This window comes from Gobius niger (genome assembly GCF_951799975.1).
Source record: "Gobius niger genome assembly, chromosome: 1".
Lineage (NCBI taxonomy): Eukaryota > Metazoa > Chordata > Actinopteri > Gobiiformes > Gobiidae > Gobius > Gobius niger.
In genome coordinates, this window is record NC_136852.1 from 21,075,377 (window position 1) to 21,093,312 (window position 17,936).

The 17,936-nt window shown below is 41.4% G+C and overlaps 1 protein-coding gene across 9 annotated transcripts in view; it reads right to left on the reverse strand.

Moving 5' to 3' along the window:
• Window positions 1-4,950: 4,950 nt before the first annotated feature.
• Window positions 4,951-17,936, reverse strand: part of tenm4 (teneurin transmembrane protein 4) — a 123,390-nt gene continuing 110,404 nt past the window's right edge. For all 9 annotated transcript variants that reach the window (XM_079553331.1, XM_079553330.1, XM_079553328.1 and 6 more), the window contains 4 exons: window positions 16,252-16,548; window positions 13,766-15,380; window positions 12,163-12,305; window positions 4,951-7,674 (listed from right to left, as the gene is read on the reverse strand). In XM_079553331.1, coding sequence (XP_079409457.1) covers window positions 6,916-7,674; window positions 12,163-12,305; window positions 13,766-15,380; window positions 16,252-16,548 — 2,814 coding nt within the window. In that variant the 3' untranslated portion in view covers window positions 4,951-6,915. The remainder of the gene's footprint in view (window positions 7,675-12,162; window positions 12,306-13,765; window positions 15,381-16,251; window positions 16,549-17,936) is intronic.

The following is a 17,936-nucleotide window of genomic DNA, read 5'->3' on the forward strand; positions in this document are numbered from 1 at the left end:
GTTTTATTCTCAGGGGCGGCGGTTTTACACATCAGGGGAAATTGTGGTCGTAATAAAAACACTATAAAAAAGTAGACTTGTCTTTCAGCGGGCTGTGCTAAAAATGCCTTTAAAGCGGCAGCCGTATTTGTATGGCGAAACGAAATCAGAGGCCAGTCATGTCACAATCCAAAAGCGCGATGTGGAAATAAACTCCCCGAGGCTGATCTACATAATAATATTCGCAATGGGCCCAAAGGTTCTGTAACCAAAATAATCCTGTCAGAGCTACTTCAAACTGACTTTCAACACTGAACACACATGCCACATTCAAACGCAGGCAAAACTAAGAGTCCCTGCCTCTATTTTAACAAGGATTTTACTCACCACATTATTGAAGGCCGACAAGAACTGTGCTTTTCCATTTACTTGTGATGGGTATTTGAACAATCACCCAACAACAACAAAGGTTTGGCTGTTTGGGCCCATACTGTTATTGCCTCTTATGTCTGTGTACACTGGTGTGTGTGGATGCAGGCTTGGCATGACGTGTAATGCTGAGAATCAAGGGATGACATAAGTGACCATTGACACTTTCTATTTCTTTGACCTATGACCCTCAGACGCCTGCAGTGTTCTTCAGTATTGCACATTTTTAATCTGGCTGCTGTTAAATACTTGAAACTTATGAAATATGCATTTTGCCTTGAGACTCAACACAAAACTCTCCTAAAACTCTCCCGCATTTATAATAGCCTGACACTATGTATTTTAACAGAGATATTTCCATCAACACTTGGAGCTCATTTTCAAGGCACAAATCAATAGCACCTCCTGTGCGTTTCTCACCGTGCTAAAGCGCTACATGATAAGCTGTCTTAAAATATTAGGCGTTTGTTAACCTTTCAGTTAACTCGCAGCCTATAACTAATTGGCGATGACGGTGTGCCATGGAGAAACGTGACCTCGAGCGTAATGATCTTAATAAAAGCATTGGATAAGCTGTCAATATGATTCTCCTAACGTGGCGAGGCAGCGGGGCTGGTGGGTGGTAGAGGGCGTGTGGCGGTATAGGTGACAATTCTCTGGGTCTTCGTGTTCACACCTGTCAGAGCAGAAATGTGATGGGAGTAGATCAGCAGCTGCGACCTCAGCCTCCAGTGTGTCCGGCGACGTCAGGCCCACGCAGCTACACACAGAACGGTTTAAGATGGAGTATAATAATGTGGAAAGAGGCATGAACAAAGACAGGTGTGTTCTTGTGTGTTAGTGGGAAGACTATTGAAAAATGGTACTGAAAATTACAAAATAAAAAGTTACAGCATTACTCGAGTCGAAAAGTATACTGACTTTGCACATTGGGTTTAAGTTTTGGTATTAATGCAATCCAACAAAGAAAGAGTAGTTTCCAAAATATAAACAATAGAAATAGAAAAGTATCTCAAATGAGATAAATGACTTAAAATCGCAAAAATGAAGGTTAATCTAAGATAATCTAATGCCAATGGAACAAGCAGAAATCCCACTTGAAACTTTTTCTACATTTAAAACTATTTCTTTTTCACTTCACATGATACAAAATAATCAGAATGAGCCTCTTATATACCCTGCTTTAACCGAGTGCATTTTCTCCAGTTCGGCTTTACCCAAATCTAAAAGCTTCTTGACTGGAGGTTACAGCCTATTGGCCAGAGTAACGCCTCATTTGAAAGCTAAACTGATTGTGACCTTTTTATTGCGTTGTCGCTGCGTTTTTGTCACATGTTTTTTTGTTGCTTTCTTCATCGCTTTTTTTCCTTGGTTTTTTGACACTTTTTAATTGTTCTTGTTGCTTTTACGGTGTGTTTTTGTTGCTTCTTTGTCGCATTTGTGTGGCCCTTCTTTTGTTGCAGTTTAATCCTTGTTTTCGTTGCTATTTTGATGCTTTTTTCAAGAACCTTTTAGATTCGGGGAAAAGCCAAACTGGAGAAAATGTGCTTGGTTCAGGCGGGGGTTGAGAGGTTAAGAAAAAATGTGCTTGTTCCATTGGCAAAAAGAGGTTTTCTCTACACCAAACCCACTCAAACTTACGATTTAATCTCTTAATTCAAGTAGATTGATGCCATTTCTTCCTTAAAATGCTTATTCTTTTTCTAGAGTACAAATTCCAAGTTTGTCTTCATTTTAATAAATCATAATTGCCAACAATTCACAGAGAAGAGATGCTAAAACTACTCAAGTAAAACATAGTTACTTCATATGTTATTTAAATGTAACTGAGAGCATGTTTTTGTTTTCTTACCGCAGACCAATTATTGCTAGATCTAATCATTCATTTCTATTCATATGTGATTGTTAGGGAGTTCTTTCATACGTTTACGAAATCACCTAATTTCAATTTAGTACATTTCCAGACATCTATAGGGAATACAGAGGAAATAGATGAATAGGTGAATGAGAATTAACAGTTAAACAGAGTTTCAAAGTGTTTAGTGAGTCAAAAGGTTTGCGATCACAATGCCAGCGAAGGGTAAAAGTTCACTTCTGAATTAAAAAGAAAACAGAAAGTAAAACTCTTTCCATCTTTCTATCACAACAAACTCTTATTTACCGTTCTAGGGTGAATTGCTTTACCTTCATGTGCTCCATTAGCTTTTACTCAGGGTTTGGTCCAGATTTGCTTGTGAGCTGGAAACAGGGATGTAGCTCTGAATGATTGATGGCAAAATGTGAGGCGTTCAGGCGCGTGGTGTTAATCAGGCCTCTCTCCAGATGTTTGAAGTCACTCACTGGTTACTGCGTCGCCTATACTACCAAAACAACCCTGTGTTTATATGGACTTCAGAACAGGCACAGAACATGCTCGCAGTTACATGTCAGCAAATACAGAGGCTACACTCACCAGGTGGTTCACTTTATGGGTTATTCCTGGATTGTGGTCAGGATTGGTTGAAGGAACAGGAGACTGGACTCCAGGAGGAAGCGGCCCTGGCTGATTTTGAGCAGGAAATACCTTTGGCTGTGTTTACCCAACAGTTAGAGCTGGAATTATTGGTGAGGCGAACAGATGGAGTGTGAAGGCTGTGTGTGCGGCTCAAAGCAAAATGTAATAGGAAATAAATCAGTCCAGGCATGCTTTCTAGTCAAAATATTTTTGTTTCACAACCGGTTTTGCTCCAAAATGAAACAAAGAGCCTCTTTCCAACTGTCTTGTATTATTTCTACAAAGAAATGTAAAAATAGAGATATACAATTGACTGATTAACATTTTAGTGTCATAGCAATGAGGGTTACTGACCTTTTTCTCTATCACAGGTTGTAAATAAATGCATCATTTCCCTTCACAATTTGCTAATGGCACTTCTTGCTAAAAATGTGTTGGACAGCGTACATAAGTCATAAAAAAAAAAAACTCGGTTTAATCACAGGTCTGTGACTTGCATTATAGAGACATTTACAAGGGTCTTTCTCAACTTGTTTTCATAAGTGAGCTATTGAAATATTTCTGATACTCACTTATACTAACTTATTTACATTTCATCACTGATCAAGACAAAACAATAAATGGGCATTGTTTTGTTACATTATAAGCTACAATATAATTTACATGAGGTGCAATATTGAAATAAATACTGTTCCTCCATTTGTACCAACACATTCACTCAGCAGGTACATCAGTGTAATGGAACCGGCCCACACTATACCACCAAATGGATTACGTCATGGCTTTGGTTATTACTTTACCATCACATCGAGGCGTTCTCCGTCCTCTGAGGTGATGAGCCCATTGTTATTATGATGCCACATTATATAGTGCTCCAGTGAAGGACACTGTGACGCTCAGCGCGGTAGACCTCCTCTTGTCTGTGTATGGACGCTCTGTTCCCGCAGAAGTAGACTTTATCTTTATGGAGAAAGACAGTTTCAGCTCTCACATGTCACATACGCAGACTTGACATTTACTTAGCAACATTTCTCTGTCGGCTGCCTACTTAAAGCAAACCTGAGGGTGAATATGGAAAGGAACATTTCATTCTGTAACATGTTGCCTAAACCCAATGTTTTTTTTAATGAAAATTGATGGTACTCAGATATAGGCTAAACTACCACTGTACACTCTCAAACTTTAAAGCGGATCGCACAAAACATTCTGTATTCCGTTATGTTGAATTGTGTTAAATCACTTGGAATCCAACACATCTGGAATAGGCCTAAATAACACCAAATGTAACAGAAAATGATTCTATTTACCGAACCACAAATGACCAAGGGGCACGGGACAGATTGTTTTCCCAGGGCGCCAAACAAGCAACCACCACTGAAAAGAGAAAAGTACATGTAAATATTAAAGGACTCAAGTAATGTGGATTATTATGAGCTGAATGAACTTGTTGAGTTTTCCAGTGTATTGTGAGATGATTATAGTGCTGCAGGTGTACTGAGTATCCCTTGTCGCTTTGGCACTGGGCTCACAACAAGTCTCCAGTTGGCTAAATGCTAACAGGATTAGCCCCACACATCTCTACTTGTTCCCACTCACTTATCAGGCCCAAAACACAGTCTCCTGGCGCCTCTGGGACATCAAAGGTTTGGTCAAAACTCTGACAAGTTCATTCAGAGTCATGCTTTGCAAAGTGTCGGGTATAGACCTACTGTACTGTACTTTTATTTTAACATAATAACTTAAATAACAACTACTTTGCCATTAATGTGGATTAGTGCAGTTATAATCAGATGCCCAAAGGAATCTGTGGTATGTTCAGTTTCCAAAAGAAGTAAAAAAAAAAAAAAAAAGATCTGCAACTTGTTTTCAAAAGTTCATATTTGCAGAAAAAAAACCTCATCCCCAAAAGATTTATGTCCTTGACAACAATTTGACAAGAAAAGTCCCGCATTTGTATTCAATAAATTCCATCTCCTGCCTATTTCAAGCAATATGGAATATGCTACATGATGAATTATTTATGAAAAAACCACAGGTAAACACAAAATAGTCCCTTTATTTTTTTCTACCTTCAGACTACACAGGGTCACCAATGTAGCTCTAAGAGTTATCTACATTTGCATTTTATTTACAGCATACTTGATGTTTTCATATTTACACAGCCAAAGAGAAGCGCTAAAAACACAGTGTTTAGAACAAACCGAAACTTAAAACAAGTCCAAAAGTAAAAAACAAAACAAAAACATACAGTCTTATCACACAACAGTTTCAGTGCAATATTCCACAATGCAAATATCCTTCATTCATATGTAGAACATACATTTTGTTTTGGGAAAAATGAGCACTCAAACAACAGCAGAAAATAATAATAATTTAAAATCAGTGAGTATGTTGCATTAACATTTATACTGATTGTGACAGCCAGTCATGCTCTCAACACCGACACTCACAAACAAGTCCAAGAGCTTTATGGGAACATGACAACAGGAGTCACTGTGCAGCGGCTTGGCATAGTTTATAAAAGTACAAGTCAACTCAAAAGATGCGTCTCCAAAACAGTGCTAACTTCTCTAGTTAAATGAGATGTCCTCTGTCCTCTTTAGTGTCCACAAAAGAACACAGTAAAGCGCGTCCTAGTGGCTTTAGTTTGCAACTGACACTCCTCTGCAAGTCTAGCTGTGGGAGTCAACAAACCCAATGGTGGAGAATGAAAGCACTTTGAAAGTTGCCCTGCTGGTGGCCCTGAGGGCAAAGGCAATTTGTAGCCTCCATCTGGGCTACAGTATAAAACCAAAGTCTCTCTGTCCGCTAATGTGGAGTGCATCACTGATAAGAATAGTTATCCTTCCAATTTCACTGTTATAAATATTCATATCACTTTAATTGTTTAATGGTTACAAATACTGATGAAAGCTCAGTGGAAAACAAACCTCTTTCTTTTAAAGTGAGGTCAGTACATGTTACAGGTCTGATGAAAAAAACTAATTAGCTGAACCAAACCAACGGTGATAGTTTACTCCATTTGTTCAAACGACCTTATGATTTGTTCAAGTACAACAGCAAGAAAAGGGACGATAATTCACATTTTTAAGTTCACATTTGTTATACTGTTCAGTCATAATAATAGCTATTTATAAAACCAACTAAAATCCAAACTGGTCCAGTAAAATACCTTTTCGTTAATACAGACAAAACCCCACAGTACACAGTGGCTCAATGTTTCAGAAATTTAAGTGTCTGACTCGAGAAAGAAGCAGAAAATCATTTATGTTTTTGATGATTTTTCAGTCACAATATATAAAATGCACACAAGAACCAATTGGCAGCACATCTCTGTGGCTCTTTAGCGCTTTTGTTAATTTAGCTGTCCAGAAAGAAGGCATGCACGCCCAAGGTTGCCTCCTGAAATAAGACCACAGATGAGTATCAGCCTATTCAAATAAACAAAAAACAAAATACAAAAAGAAAAAAACATCACAGAAAAAGGTGCTTTGACAAGTTCAGCTGAAGTTGTGATGAAGGGCCCTACTGCCAACAGAAATGTCTCTCATCATGTATGGATGACTTGGGATATGAGGGCTTCAAGTATTAAAAAGAAGTGATTAAAAGAGAAGGAATCTCCTTGGCTGAGGTGCTGAAAAAGGCAGAATGGAGCAAGCTTGTGAATAACAATCTGTAAGTCTGGCAGCAGTGAGCCAGTGAACAAAATGCATTACCAGTACTCCTCTTGGTTTTCTCTGAATCACCGGTTGAGGAAATGGCATTGTAAAAATAAGTCACAGACGTTAATGTTCATCCTCTAGCAGCCGCACTTGGAGGGCAAAGACTGTTAAAGAAGGGCACTCTTCTATTAATACAGTGCAACTGATTGCAACCATGTTTCTTCATTTTTTCAAGATAAAAAAAACAAAACAAGTTGAGCACAGTTAACGAAAACAAAACTGGTCATGTACACAACTGTCTTTGGCAAGAAGTCCCACATGAGAGAGTGGTCCTAGAGCGCCTGGCTCATGTCACCTGCGGCCCATCTCGCTCTGTCTCATAAAGTGGATGTTGTTGACGCTGTCTGCCAGCTCAGGGTACTGGTCCACTGACACCACATAGTATCCGTCATAGCCCTGCACTCGCCCTGAGCCCAGCAGCTGCTGCTTTTCCCCTTCAGTCCAGGTGCGCGAGCCCTCCTCCCCATCCCGCAGTCTCTGTCTCTCGCGAGCCCAGGCTTGAGCCACAGCCCTTTGTCGAGAGAGCTCCAGCACACGCGCCTTCTCCTCGTCCACGCTGCTGCCATAGCGCGTGTTCAGGCACAGAGCACCATATTGCAGCTGAATGTCTGTGATGCGCCTAGTCCTGCCATTCAGCACAGTATTGACCTGGGTCACGGTCACGTTGACCCCATTCTCCAGGGTGCGCCGGCCTACGGTCATCCCAATGAGGGCCAGGTCTCCCTCCACAGAGCCCAGCTTCACAAAGTAGTGGGTGTCCACTCCAGTGATGGTGAAGTGCAGGTGCTCCAAGTAGAAGGCATCATTCAGAACGGCAGCCATGCGTCGCCCATCCTCATTGGCCAGGCTGATAATGTCTGTGGTAATGCGACCCTCTCGAATGGCAAACTTCACCCCTTTCCCAAAGATAGAGCCCCCAGAGGCAAACAGGATCTTGTCCTCAGTCTGGGGACATCCAGCACTTTTGGCGCTGTAGATCTGTCCAAAGCGCTCCAGCTTCACAAAGGCCTTGAGCTGTCGCTGCACTTCACACTGGACTCCCAGCAACGACTGCAAAACAGGTCAGTGTATGAGTCTCAGCCACAAAAACAGCAGGATATTATAAACAGTAGATTGCACATTTTACTACTATACAATTACATAACATAAAAAAGCTCAGGGCTTGTGGAGTATTGCCTATCCATACCAATTTTTTGTGTTGAAGTGTATTATATAACACAACATAATCCTTTTATCAGACAAAACAAATTACTGCATGACTTGAAGAACATAGAACATAATGTCAATTCATCAGATGTATTGAGTTTAAGGGTTAATTCACTCCCAGTTTCTATCAACAAAGACAAACTATGTGTAGCTTTGAAGTTGAAAATGGATCTCACGTTCTTAAGGTAGGCCGAGGTGGTGTTTGTCGCCTAATGCGCATCTCTCTGATCATTTGTGACAGGCATGATATTTTCAAAAAGGGTGAAATAGCTGTTTTGTGACAGCCATGCCGCACCAAATACGAGGCAAGAGTTGCTCAAACCGGGGCATATTTTCCCTCCCTTTAGGATCAAAGCCCCGTATAGATACAGCGACCCTTCAGACAAAATTAATACTTTGTCTTAATGCTTTTTGACGGCTGATACTCTCGAGAAAGGAAGAGAGAAATTCAAATGAAGGGAGTGATATGAAGTGGAAAGTGGCCAGAAATGCGGTGCGCCAGAACACATCTAAGCCGCAACAAAAAAAAGGCTCTCAGTCTGTGCCTTCCTGCCACCGCCGTCATAAGAGGCTGCACGCGTCCCCAGGATTTCTATCAGCCACTCATATACAAAACCATTCTGACAGCTTCTAAATCGGTCTGTGCGCGCTTGGTCAGGAGATGGCTGCAGGCACGCAGTGACCATTCATTTGAGGGTGTGTGTGTGTGTTGTGTGTGTTTGTATGAGGAAGTGGGGGGGAGGGGGGGCAGCTGGACGGGTGCTCCTCTCGGGACCAATTGGCCCTCAGCGACACTTCACACTGCGCCATGTTGGTTTACAGGGTAAATATGGTGAACAGGTCAGCTGTCCCTAGAGCCATAGGCTACACAATACATCCACGAAATATGGGCAAATACAGCATATGCGTATGCATTATGGCCAATACAAAACAACATATATTTTGTCCTTTGAAAGGGATATTTCAGGATTTTTGACATAGGGCCTCATTTCCTAGTTATCCATGAGTGTTGTTGATTCTGGAGTTTTGTTTTTAAATTCATGCAGTCCTTATATTTGAAGAGTTTAATTGTGCTAGACTAGGGATAGGCTAGTGCATGTCTATGGTAACTAGTAGCCTGAATTAAAAACAGTCTGACCCAAGCACAGTGCACCTGAGACAAATCACTTATAGCACCAGTCTGCCGATATAAATGTTTGTGTTGACTGAATATTTTTTTTTAAATATAACCATTTTGCATTTAAAAGAACTTATATTTTGAGCAGCATCAGCTTCCTGGCGGAGTGATCTGCCAGGTTACCAGATCTACAGTAGTTTGTTTACCTGCGGCCGGCATTACTACACGTGGAATTCACAAAGGAGCTTTCTACAAATCAGATCTATATGGCCATGTTTGGAGGACTACCCGATGATTTTGAAGAGGTTTTTAATGCAGGCTACTAGCTACCATGGACATATGCTAGCCTAGCACTAGCTTAGCACCACTAAACTCTTCACAACTCTCACACACATGAATTAAAAATATATATATATCTCACGAAATCAACAACACTCTGGATAACTAGGAAATGAGGCCCTATGTAAAAATCCTGAAATATCCCTTTTAGAGTCAGATAATGAGCTCTATACACTGCAAATTATTACAAAAAATATTTACATTAATTTTACAGCTCCCCTCCAATATAGCACAAAAACATTCTCCATTTTATTCCTTGCACCGGCAAGGAATAAAATATAATATAATGCTTTGTTTTGCTTTGCTAGTCATTAAATATAGATCCATCCAAATCTAAAATATTACTCAACAGTGATATAATATGTCCCGTTTTTCCAAATCTTGTGCACATCTAAGGAAAAGCTTCGCTGTTGTCCCTCTCTTCAAAAAGGCCTCCCGGGACACGCCCAGAGAGGAACAGCTCTTGCTGCACAGACACAAGGAGCACCCTGCACCGTCCTGAATGAGAGATCAAGGCTGAAGCAACGCGCGGCTCATCTGTCTGCCGCCGCACGCCGCTTTTCAATCAGTGAGGGGAGTAGCAGCATGACGAAATAAGGCTTTCAATGAAAAGGCAGAGAGAGACAGTCACACCTAGTACACTTTGTTCTAAAAAGTGTAGAGGATATGGATGACATGGCACAGCGATCTATGTCTCCACAACAAATTAGATTCAGTTCATGAGAGTTTAGTCCAGTTTATATGACAGCTCATCTCACGGGCCGCAATCACGCAGCTTTCCAGACAAAAATATCACGTGTGCAAGTAAATAAAGTGCAATTATCTTCATCTTCCCCGGTGATCACTTCTAAAGGTAGGAAGAAAGAAAGACGACTCCCAAAAGATTCACACATACCAGCAAAACCTCTTAAATCTAGGTTATCTTTGCTATTTAAAGCCTCATTTACACACTGTCTAACAATAATGAGAGAATTTTTTGAATAACCGCCTGATTGTTGTGATGTTATTATCCTCATTTATTTCCAACGAGCTGATTTCAGGTTTGAGGTTGCACACTGAGAAACTCAAGACAGCCTCACATATAAATCTGAAGCAGTCATTTTTTGTTTTGTTTCCTGTTATCTTACTTAAAGCGGCGCTGTTATCCACATGGAAAATACAGCTGAATCGTTTTGGCAAAGAGGTTCACTTGCTTGCTGATGCTGATCACATTTTTTCCGCTGTTTGAAAGATTGGTTCATTTGCGAGATCCAAGGTAAACTACTACTTTGGTTGAAATTGCAACTGTACCTCAGAAATAAGTGTTGCGTTTATTCTTTCTTATCTAGGGCGCTATTCCATCATATCTGCTTTCGTATATTTGAAATGGAAATAGGCGGACTGTGTTGGATTCAATTAGATAGCCCCAGTGAGGCAGCCCCTTTGTAGATGTAGATTACTACCTTCAGTGTGTTCAACTGCATCTCCCATACATACAAGTGCAGCGAGCGAGTGGATAGCTGAGGTCTCAAACACTGGATCAAGAGATATTTTTAAACTCCTGCTTCAAATAAATACAAATGAGGGGTAGAAAGAAACATTTTTTGTTTTCATTGTTTTCATTTCTAGTTTTATTTTGTGTTGCTGCGATCTGTAATATGTTGATGTCAATCTTGCAATCTATGCAAGCATTACACTGTCAAAATAAATAATTACTTAAATGATACATGGCAGTGTGTCATTTAAAGCACTACTAAGTTACTTGTTTATCTTAATAAATCCTTTTTGTAGTTCCTCCTTAATACAAGTGTTAATGGTATGATTGGGGGGTCTTTCATCTCCCCCTGGTGTCTCTGGCCAGAAAACTACAATTGCAACTTCACTGCGTCCGGGTTGGAGGCCCCAATACACACTAATGGACTCACGAAGAAGAAGCTAACAGGCTAATGGGCAAAGCTAACTGCGGGCTAGCAGTATTTACAGCCAAGTTTGAGTGAAAAAAATAATCTACATTGTGTAATTGGAGGTACAATATACTTCTCTCCCTTTGTCTTTTGCTACGACACCTGCAGTGGGGCTTTTGAGTGGGCATGAGTTACTTAGTACTGCTTTAAGGAATTTCTATTTTGACTTACAATGAAACACAATTTGGATTTTTTGTATTTGAACAAACCTACAAAGAATGCACATTATTCTACACAGTGCATGTTATTCTCTGCCTCAATGCTGAACACAGAATGGCTTATGTACGCTTACATCTATCTCAATGCTCAGATACTGCAGGTAGAATCCAGCATGCAAAATCTGCAGCACTGACAGTAAATATGACTCCTCTCCTGTGTTTGCTGGTGCCACAGGTCACTGATTTACATAACACTGCATTATATAATCCTAGCAGCTCACCGCTCAGACAGATAAGCACACATTTTAACGGCGCTGGGGCAGCAGCCAGAGTGTCACTTGACATCGGTCTGGCCTCTTCCTGGGTGGCAATCACTAGGGTCTCTGTAACCAAAGCTGGGACTAAAACTGCCTTGTCAATAATTTAGGTGTGCTGGAGACAACTTAAAAGGGCTTGATAAATGCACAAACCAGAGTCATGTCTGATACTTCTCAGGCCTTGACTAACAGCGTAAACCTGAGATGAAATCAATGGTCAGTGGTGGAGGGAATGGAGAGAATTTCCCTAATGGCACAGCAATTACAAGGGCTGTTTAGCCTGACCCCATTCCCCAAGAAGTGGACTGGAGCGGGGCCCTGGCTCACTGGGCTGAGCTCAAGCCTGATTGCGGCCACTTTCCCTGGGACTGCGGACACACTCATTATCTATTTGCTAATGATGCAGAGAGATTAGTATTTTTGTGTTGGTATGAGAGAACATTTGGAGAGTGCATTACCTTGGTGCTGTCCCACTCCTGTGTCTTGATCTGGGTGCGCACCAGCTCATAGGAGGGCTCCATAGCCTCTGTGTTTGGCTTTCGGTAACCAGGGATCACATTGTACAGCTGGAAGCCAAATGTCACCAACCAGCTGTTCACATCTGTGGAGGAAACACAATAGACATGGATATAAATCATTTGGATCACTAGACAACGTCATCTGTAGCCACTGCTGACATTTTTGAAAAATCAATTTATTTGGCTTAAACTGTTTGACATTGTGGAGTCGAGTGGTTGTCTCCTCGAAGCACTCCTCACTTAGTTTGAGCACTTTATTTGTTTGGGAAAGAGGACGGGCGGTAATAAACACTTGAAATGGTGGCAGTGATTCATGTCCACTGCTGCAGGTGCCACATTAGAGACACACAGCTGGGGCCCATGCAGCCCAGTGATATCTCAGGGAGTCCACTGTGCTTGTAATTAAAATGTGTAATTTCATGTCAGCGCTGGGCACCTCGACAAGACCAGTTATCATAAAGACAGGAAAAAAATACATGCTTATGTGATTCCATGTCTTCCTGATATTATTGATCCAACAGCAGCTGCCTAAAACTGAATCAACACCACCTGCAGTAGTCCATTAATGCTGAAAAGACTAGAAACGTGGAGCCAGGCAAATACAAAGCTCACAGAAGCCGCCTGCACCGCCAACGTGGGTCCTTTAGACATTTGAGTGATGACGCTTTCATACCAATAAAGGAATGAAAACGATGCCACCATCACTAAAATTTTGAACAGACAGTATTACTATTAACAAGCCATTTTGCATTGAAATTCCAGTCAGCACCAAATGGTGGACTCCGAGGCAAAACAGCAGACTGGCAGCAACAAAATGGCTTTGGAGCAATAAAAGTATAAACTCGACGTTTATCCCAAATGAAACTTGAGACAGAAAGCTTTATGTCCTACATGTGTAAGTACATGCAGAAGATACAGCAACAATACAATCTGCAGTAAAAATGTGGTGCATAACAAATCGCACATTTATAAAGGAGATCTAGCTGCAGTGTCTTTGACAGAGGCTGTTGTGCTGCCAGACTCAGAGCCTGATACAGGCAGACCTGGCTCAGCCTTCTATGGATCTATTGTGTTCTCCTTCTCCACTGGGGCGCTTTCATTGCCATTTACCTCCTGCCTACCACAAAGCTTCACAGAATGATACAATATTTCCAGAGAAGAGACCTGGATGTTTAACAACAAAGGTTGTTTTGCTCTACAGAATTGTTCCCTTGAAGCACCTATGAAGCCATAGTCTTCAGAAGCACCACAACAGAGCTACCCCGACGTCCCAATGAGAAAGCTCTTAAACCTTTTCAGTTTTTGGCAGCATCTATTCTTCAATTAAGGCTCTGTTGTTACCCACGCCAATGTATTCCCATCTGTCTGCAGACAAACTGCAGTTCACAATTTTAGCCTTCATAAGATTCTGGCATAAATTCACTGATGCGCATTGAAAAATAAAATATATATTCCTACTGTTGTCTGTAGTAAATGTGTAAATGTAAACAGCTGGGGCAGGTTATAATAAACAGTCAGAAAAATCACTTAGGTATCCACATACCTGTCATGTAACACTTGATCTCCTCATTGTTGCTCAGCGGGTTGTTATTCTTGAACATATACAGATTGAATGGCACAATGTGGTCGCTGTTGAGGCGTTTCCAGATGTCATGACCAGGTGTGGTCCAGCGTCCAGTGAGGACGTCATAGTCTCTGCGTCCCATGTGCACCAGTCTGCTCAGGGGCTCATACAAACCCCCCTGGTACCCAACGATGAGCTGGAGGCTGGGGTTTGTGTCCAGATAGACCTCTCCAAATGCCGTGTGCAGAATCTGTTTGATCATGATCCCTGAGCCACTAAAGATTGCCAGTGGAGTGCCAATATTATCACAGGCCACGTAAAACTCGTCACCACTGCTCAGCTCCATGGCAAACAGGTGTCCTTGTAAGTCATAGTACAGGGATGTAATCTCCGAGCTCGAGTGGTTGTACATGTGCGTGACACGTGTAGGGCTAGACAGATCTGCATAGAAAAACTGTAGGTGATGTCCTGTTGCGCTCCTGCTAGACACCCTCCTCCCTAATCCATCATAGCGGTATTTGATGCTCCACCCATTCACTTTGTTGTACGCCTTAACCAGCAGACCAGCGGAACTATACTCAAAGTAGTCATTGCCTCTCTGTTTGAGAAACCCATCCTCATCCATCCTGTACTGGACATCTCCAAGTCTAGTAATACGGTCTCGGACGTCGTAGCGTAGCGGCGTTAGCCTGGCGCTGTTGCCCGGGCTGAGAAGATGCAGGTTTCCATTGAGGTCATAGCTGTACCTCCACAAAGGCTTATCATTGATGGACACCACTTGCAATTGTCCGTCCGCGTCATACTCATATGTGTACCGAGTGGTGTTAGCGTAGGGACCCACTTTGAGCTCTTTGGCGACCACGCGGCCCATGTTGTCATACTGCACCATCATCCAGTACATTAGTGACCTGAAAATCTCATACTGGACCTCCTTCACTCGCCCATACGCATCGAAGTGTTTAGTGTGCGTCATTACAGCTGTGGTGATAATTTGGTTGATGTCGTAATAAATGACGCCGAATTTGCCAAACTGCTCCGTCTTGCCGGACACGTCGTCGTACCGGTACAAGTCAATTGGCAGGGGTGTTTCGTTAATTACAGCCTGCATGCTAGTCACTCTGAAGCTGTTGTCATAGACGTAATCAAATCTCGCGTTGACCATGCCCTCCTCACTGAACCGGAAGATTTGTCTGTCGATGAGTGGGCCGATTTGCCTGTAGCGTATCGTGCAAGTGAAGCCTTCACTCTGCAAGTTCACAGTCTTTAGCATGCCTGCCACTTCGTCATATGAGAAGCCAATTCGGGTGGTATCGTAGAGTATTTCTAGCAGTTTAGCAAGTTTGCCATATTTGTAGATGATCCTCCGGCCAGTGCCTAGATAGGTGGTCTGCAGCAGCTGTCCGTCCTCACTGTAGTCTTGAAGCACGGAGGCGTTTCCTTCAGGAGGGTGGTACGTGTTCCTGTAGTATCCAATGGAGTGGGTTGTCTCTAAGGTCTGGCGAGCCACGTTAGGCATCGTCACTGAAGACAATCTGTTGTTTTTGTCAAACTCAAAGATGTATTGCCTCTGGCTGTAGAGAAGCAGCACCATAGACTGTGGACAAAAACAGGAACGCCATTATTATAATGAGGTTATGGGAGGTTTGAGTGGCAAAATGTCTTATCACAAAGGACAAACAAAATGTCAAAAGCAATAACACATTAAACCTGAGTCTGAACAAATCTATTTTAATCTTAAAAGTGATATTTGATTTTGTTTTTCCTTTTAGAGATGGTGCATGATATGCTCGCTTGCTTTTTGTTTTTTAATCTAAGCGCCTTTTGATCCAACCAGTCTGAACAAGCTTTTTTTCTTTCACAGAAAGATTTCCATCTCTTTCCGTTTTGGACTGATAAAGCAAGCCTTTGTACTACTTTAAAGCTGTCATAACATGCTGCCAAAACCTAGCATTTACAGTCACTGAGAAAACTATTAACAAGGTGAACCGCTTTGGTTTCCACCGTCTTAGCTGTAGAAGCTCTTTACCTTTCCACCAACAACCCAGGCTTCAATTAGTGAGAAGAAAGTGACATTTCACTCTGTTCTTGACATGCAAGTTATTTCTGGATGAACTTTGTTGTCATATTCGTACCACACTATCGTGTCTCGGGTGAACGAGACAGGTCTTAATTACATTTCTGTTGATATCACTGCTATTACTGATAAAGTGCAAACACCGCTCATCAATGCAGGAGTTAACATTTAATTTCTGCCTGCAATCACACATCAAACACTCAAATTCTGAGAGAACAGCAGTATTTGTCACCCCTAAAGCCAATGCAAGTTAGGTGTCTGTGCAGTGGTATCCATTGAATTACGCTACTGTATAGGTCTGGCTTAATTTTCCAAATGTGGCCCCTGGGCAGTTTGTCAACTCAAGTGTTTTATTAAAAAAACAAACAGACAAAGGAAGAGCAGATTATACCTTCTCTAGGTAGGTGTAGGTCCATGATTTTCCATCCGCAAAGATCTGAGAGGTGATTCTGCCATTCTGATCGTACTCCATTCGCACAGACATGGTGCCCCTCTGAATACCAGCCACGTGGCCCCCGGGAGAGTAGGTGACATTAACCCCATTCAGGCGACTGCTCGGGGCCCAGAGAGTGGGGCGGCCCGCATGGTCATAGTGAATACGCAGCGTGAATTTCCTGTGGTCATCATACACCTTCTCTGTGCGAGTGATACGGTCAAAGTCCAGGGAGAGCAGATTCCTGTTGTGAACCTAAATGAGAAAATAGGATATTATTACAAACTATTGGAGATATAAAAGCAAGTCAGTAGTCACCGTTTTAAAAGCATGCTGCGGAACATTTCACTCAATAAATAGAATTATTAATTTCATTAGAGGTGTTATTAAAACAAAATCCAAATCATCCAAATAAAATTAGACACGTCGCTTGCTGAGAAAAAATGTGGAGATTCTTCTCTTTTAAAAGCCTATTTAATAAGTGGAACAAAATAATGGGAAGAATAAAAATCAATCGTCCATTGCACATTGTTGAAATGACACTTTTTTTTGTCTTCAATGCACAGTGCAGCACAGAGTGACCCTTGGGTTTCTCTGTGATCACGGCTCAGAGGAGAGTAATCCTTCAGGCCATGTCCAGGTCAGAGCAGAGACAAAGCTGCTTTCACGTTCTGTGTTTGAGGAAGCTCTGTGCTCAAGCCAAAATCATGAAGCAACAATCAAAACACTGTTTTTTGGAAACCACACGGAATTCTCAAAGATGTGGGTAGTTTGAGACATGTTGGCAAAAAGGGTTCTTGCATCCTTGTAATTACTTTTCATCAACATTTTAAACAATTGTGTTTACTCATGAGCAATATTAGATGTTAGTACTGTAGGTGGCAGATCACCTTTAACAGTATGGTAGATGTTGCTTTTCTGTTCTGGTTTCTATGGAAGATAACTTGTCTTACATAAAAACTTGAAAACAAGGTAACAAAGTAATTACTGCCACCCAGCATAAATTGGAAAATGGCAATTACTCACTAAAAAGCCGTGATCAAATCATACATAAATATTTTTATTTTCCAATTTAGCAGCGATCACCAAAATATATTTTTGTACAAAAAAAAAAAAAATGACCTAAACATTTCCATCTCAGTGAAAAACTATTACAGCCTGTTACAGCACTTGTCTTTTCCGAAGCCTTAAACACTGGGCACTTATATTGAGATTGCCTTTAGAAGAGAAGTAAAAAGTAAAAGACAGAGGAGGCTTCAGGATGTGGTTCGCCAAAGATTTGACAGGGTGTAAAAAACTCTTACAGCCAAGATCCAAAGATCCCAAGAGAATGGAAACCCACTCAGGAGGAATTACTTTTAGATTGGACATATCCCTTGGACAAAAATAACACGGTGATCAAAATATGAAAAATATGGCATAGTTAGTGGACCGACATTTTACCCGCTCAAAATAAAACCCATCAATATTAATGTTTGTGTGAAGACACAACAGCAATCTGTCATTGTACGTACAAATGACATCTCTTTTATCTTTATTTAAAACAAATTCAACAATGTTCTTTTTGGTCTTCAAATTTTCAGCATCTGCAAATCAAAGTTGTTTTGTTAAGCAGGTCACAGTGTTCTTATTCTTTGATCGGA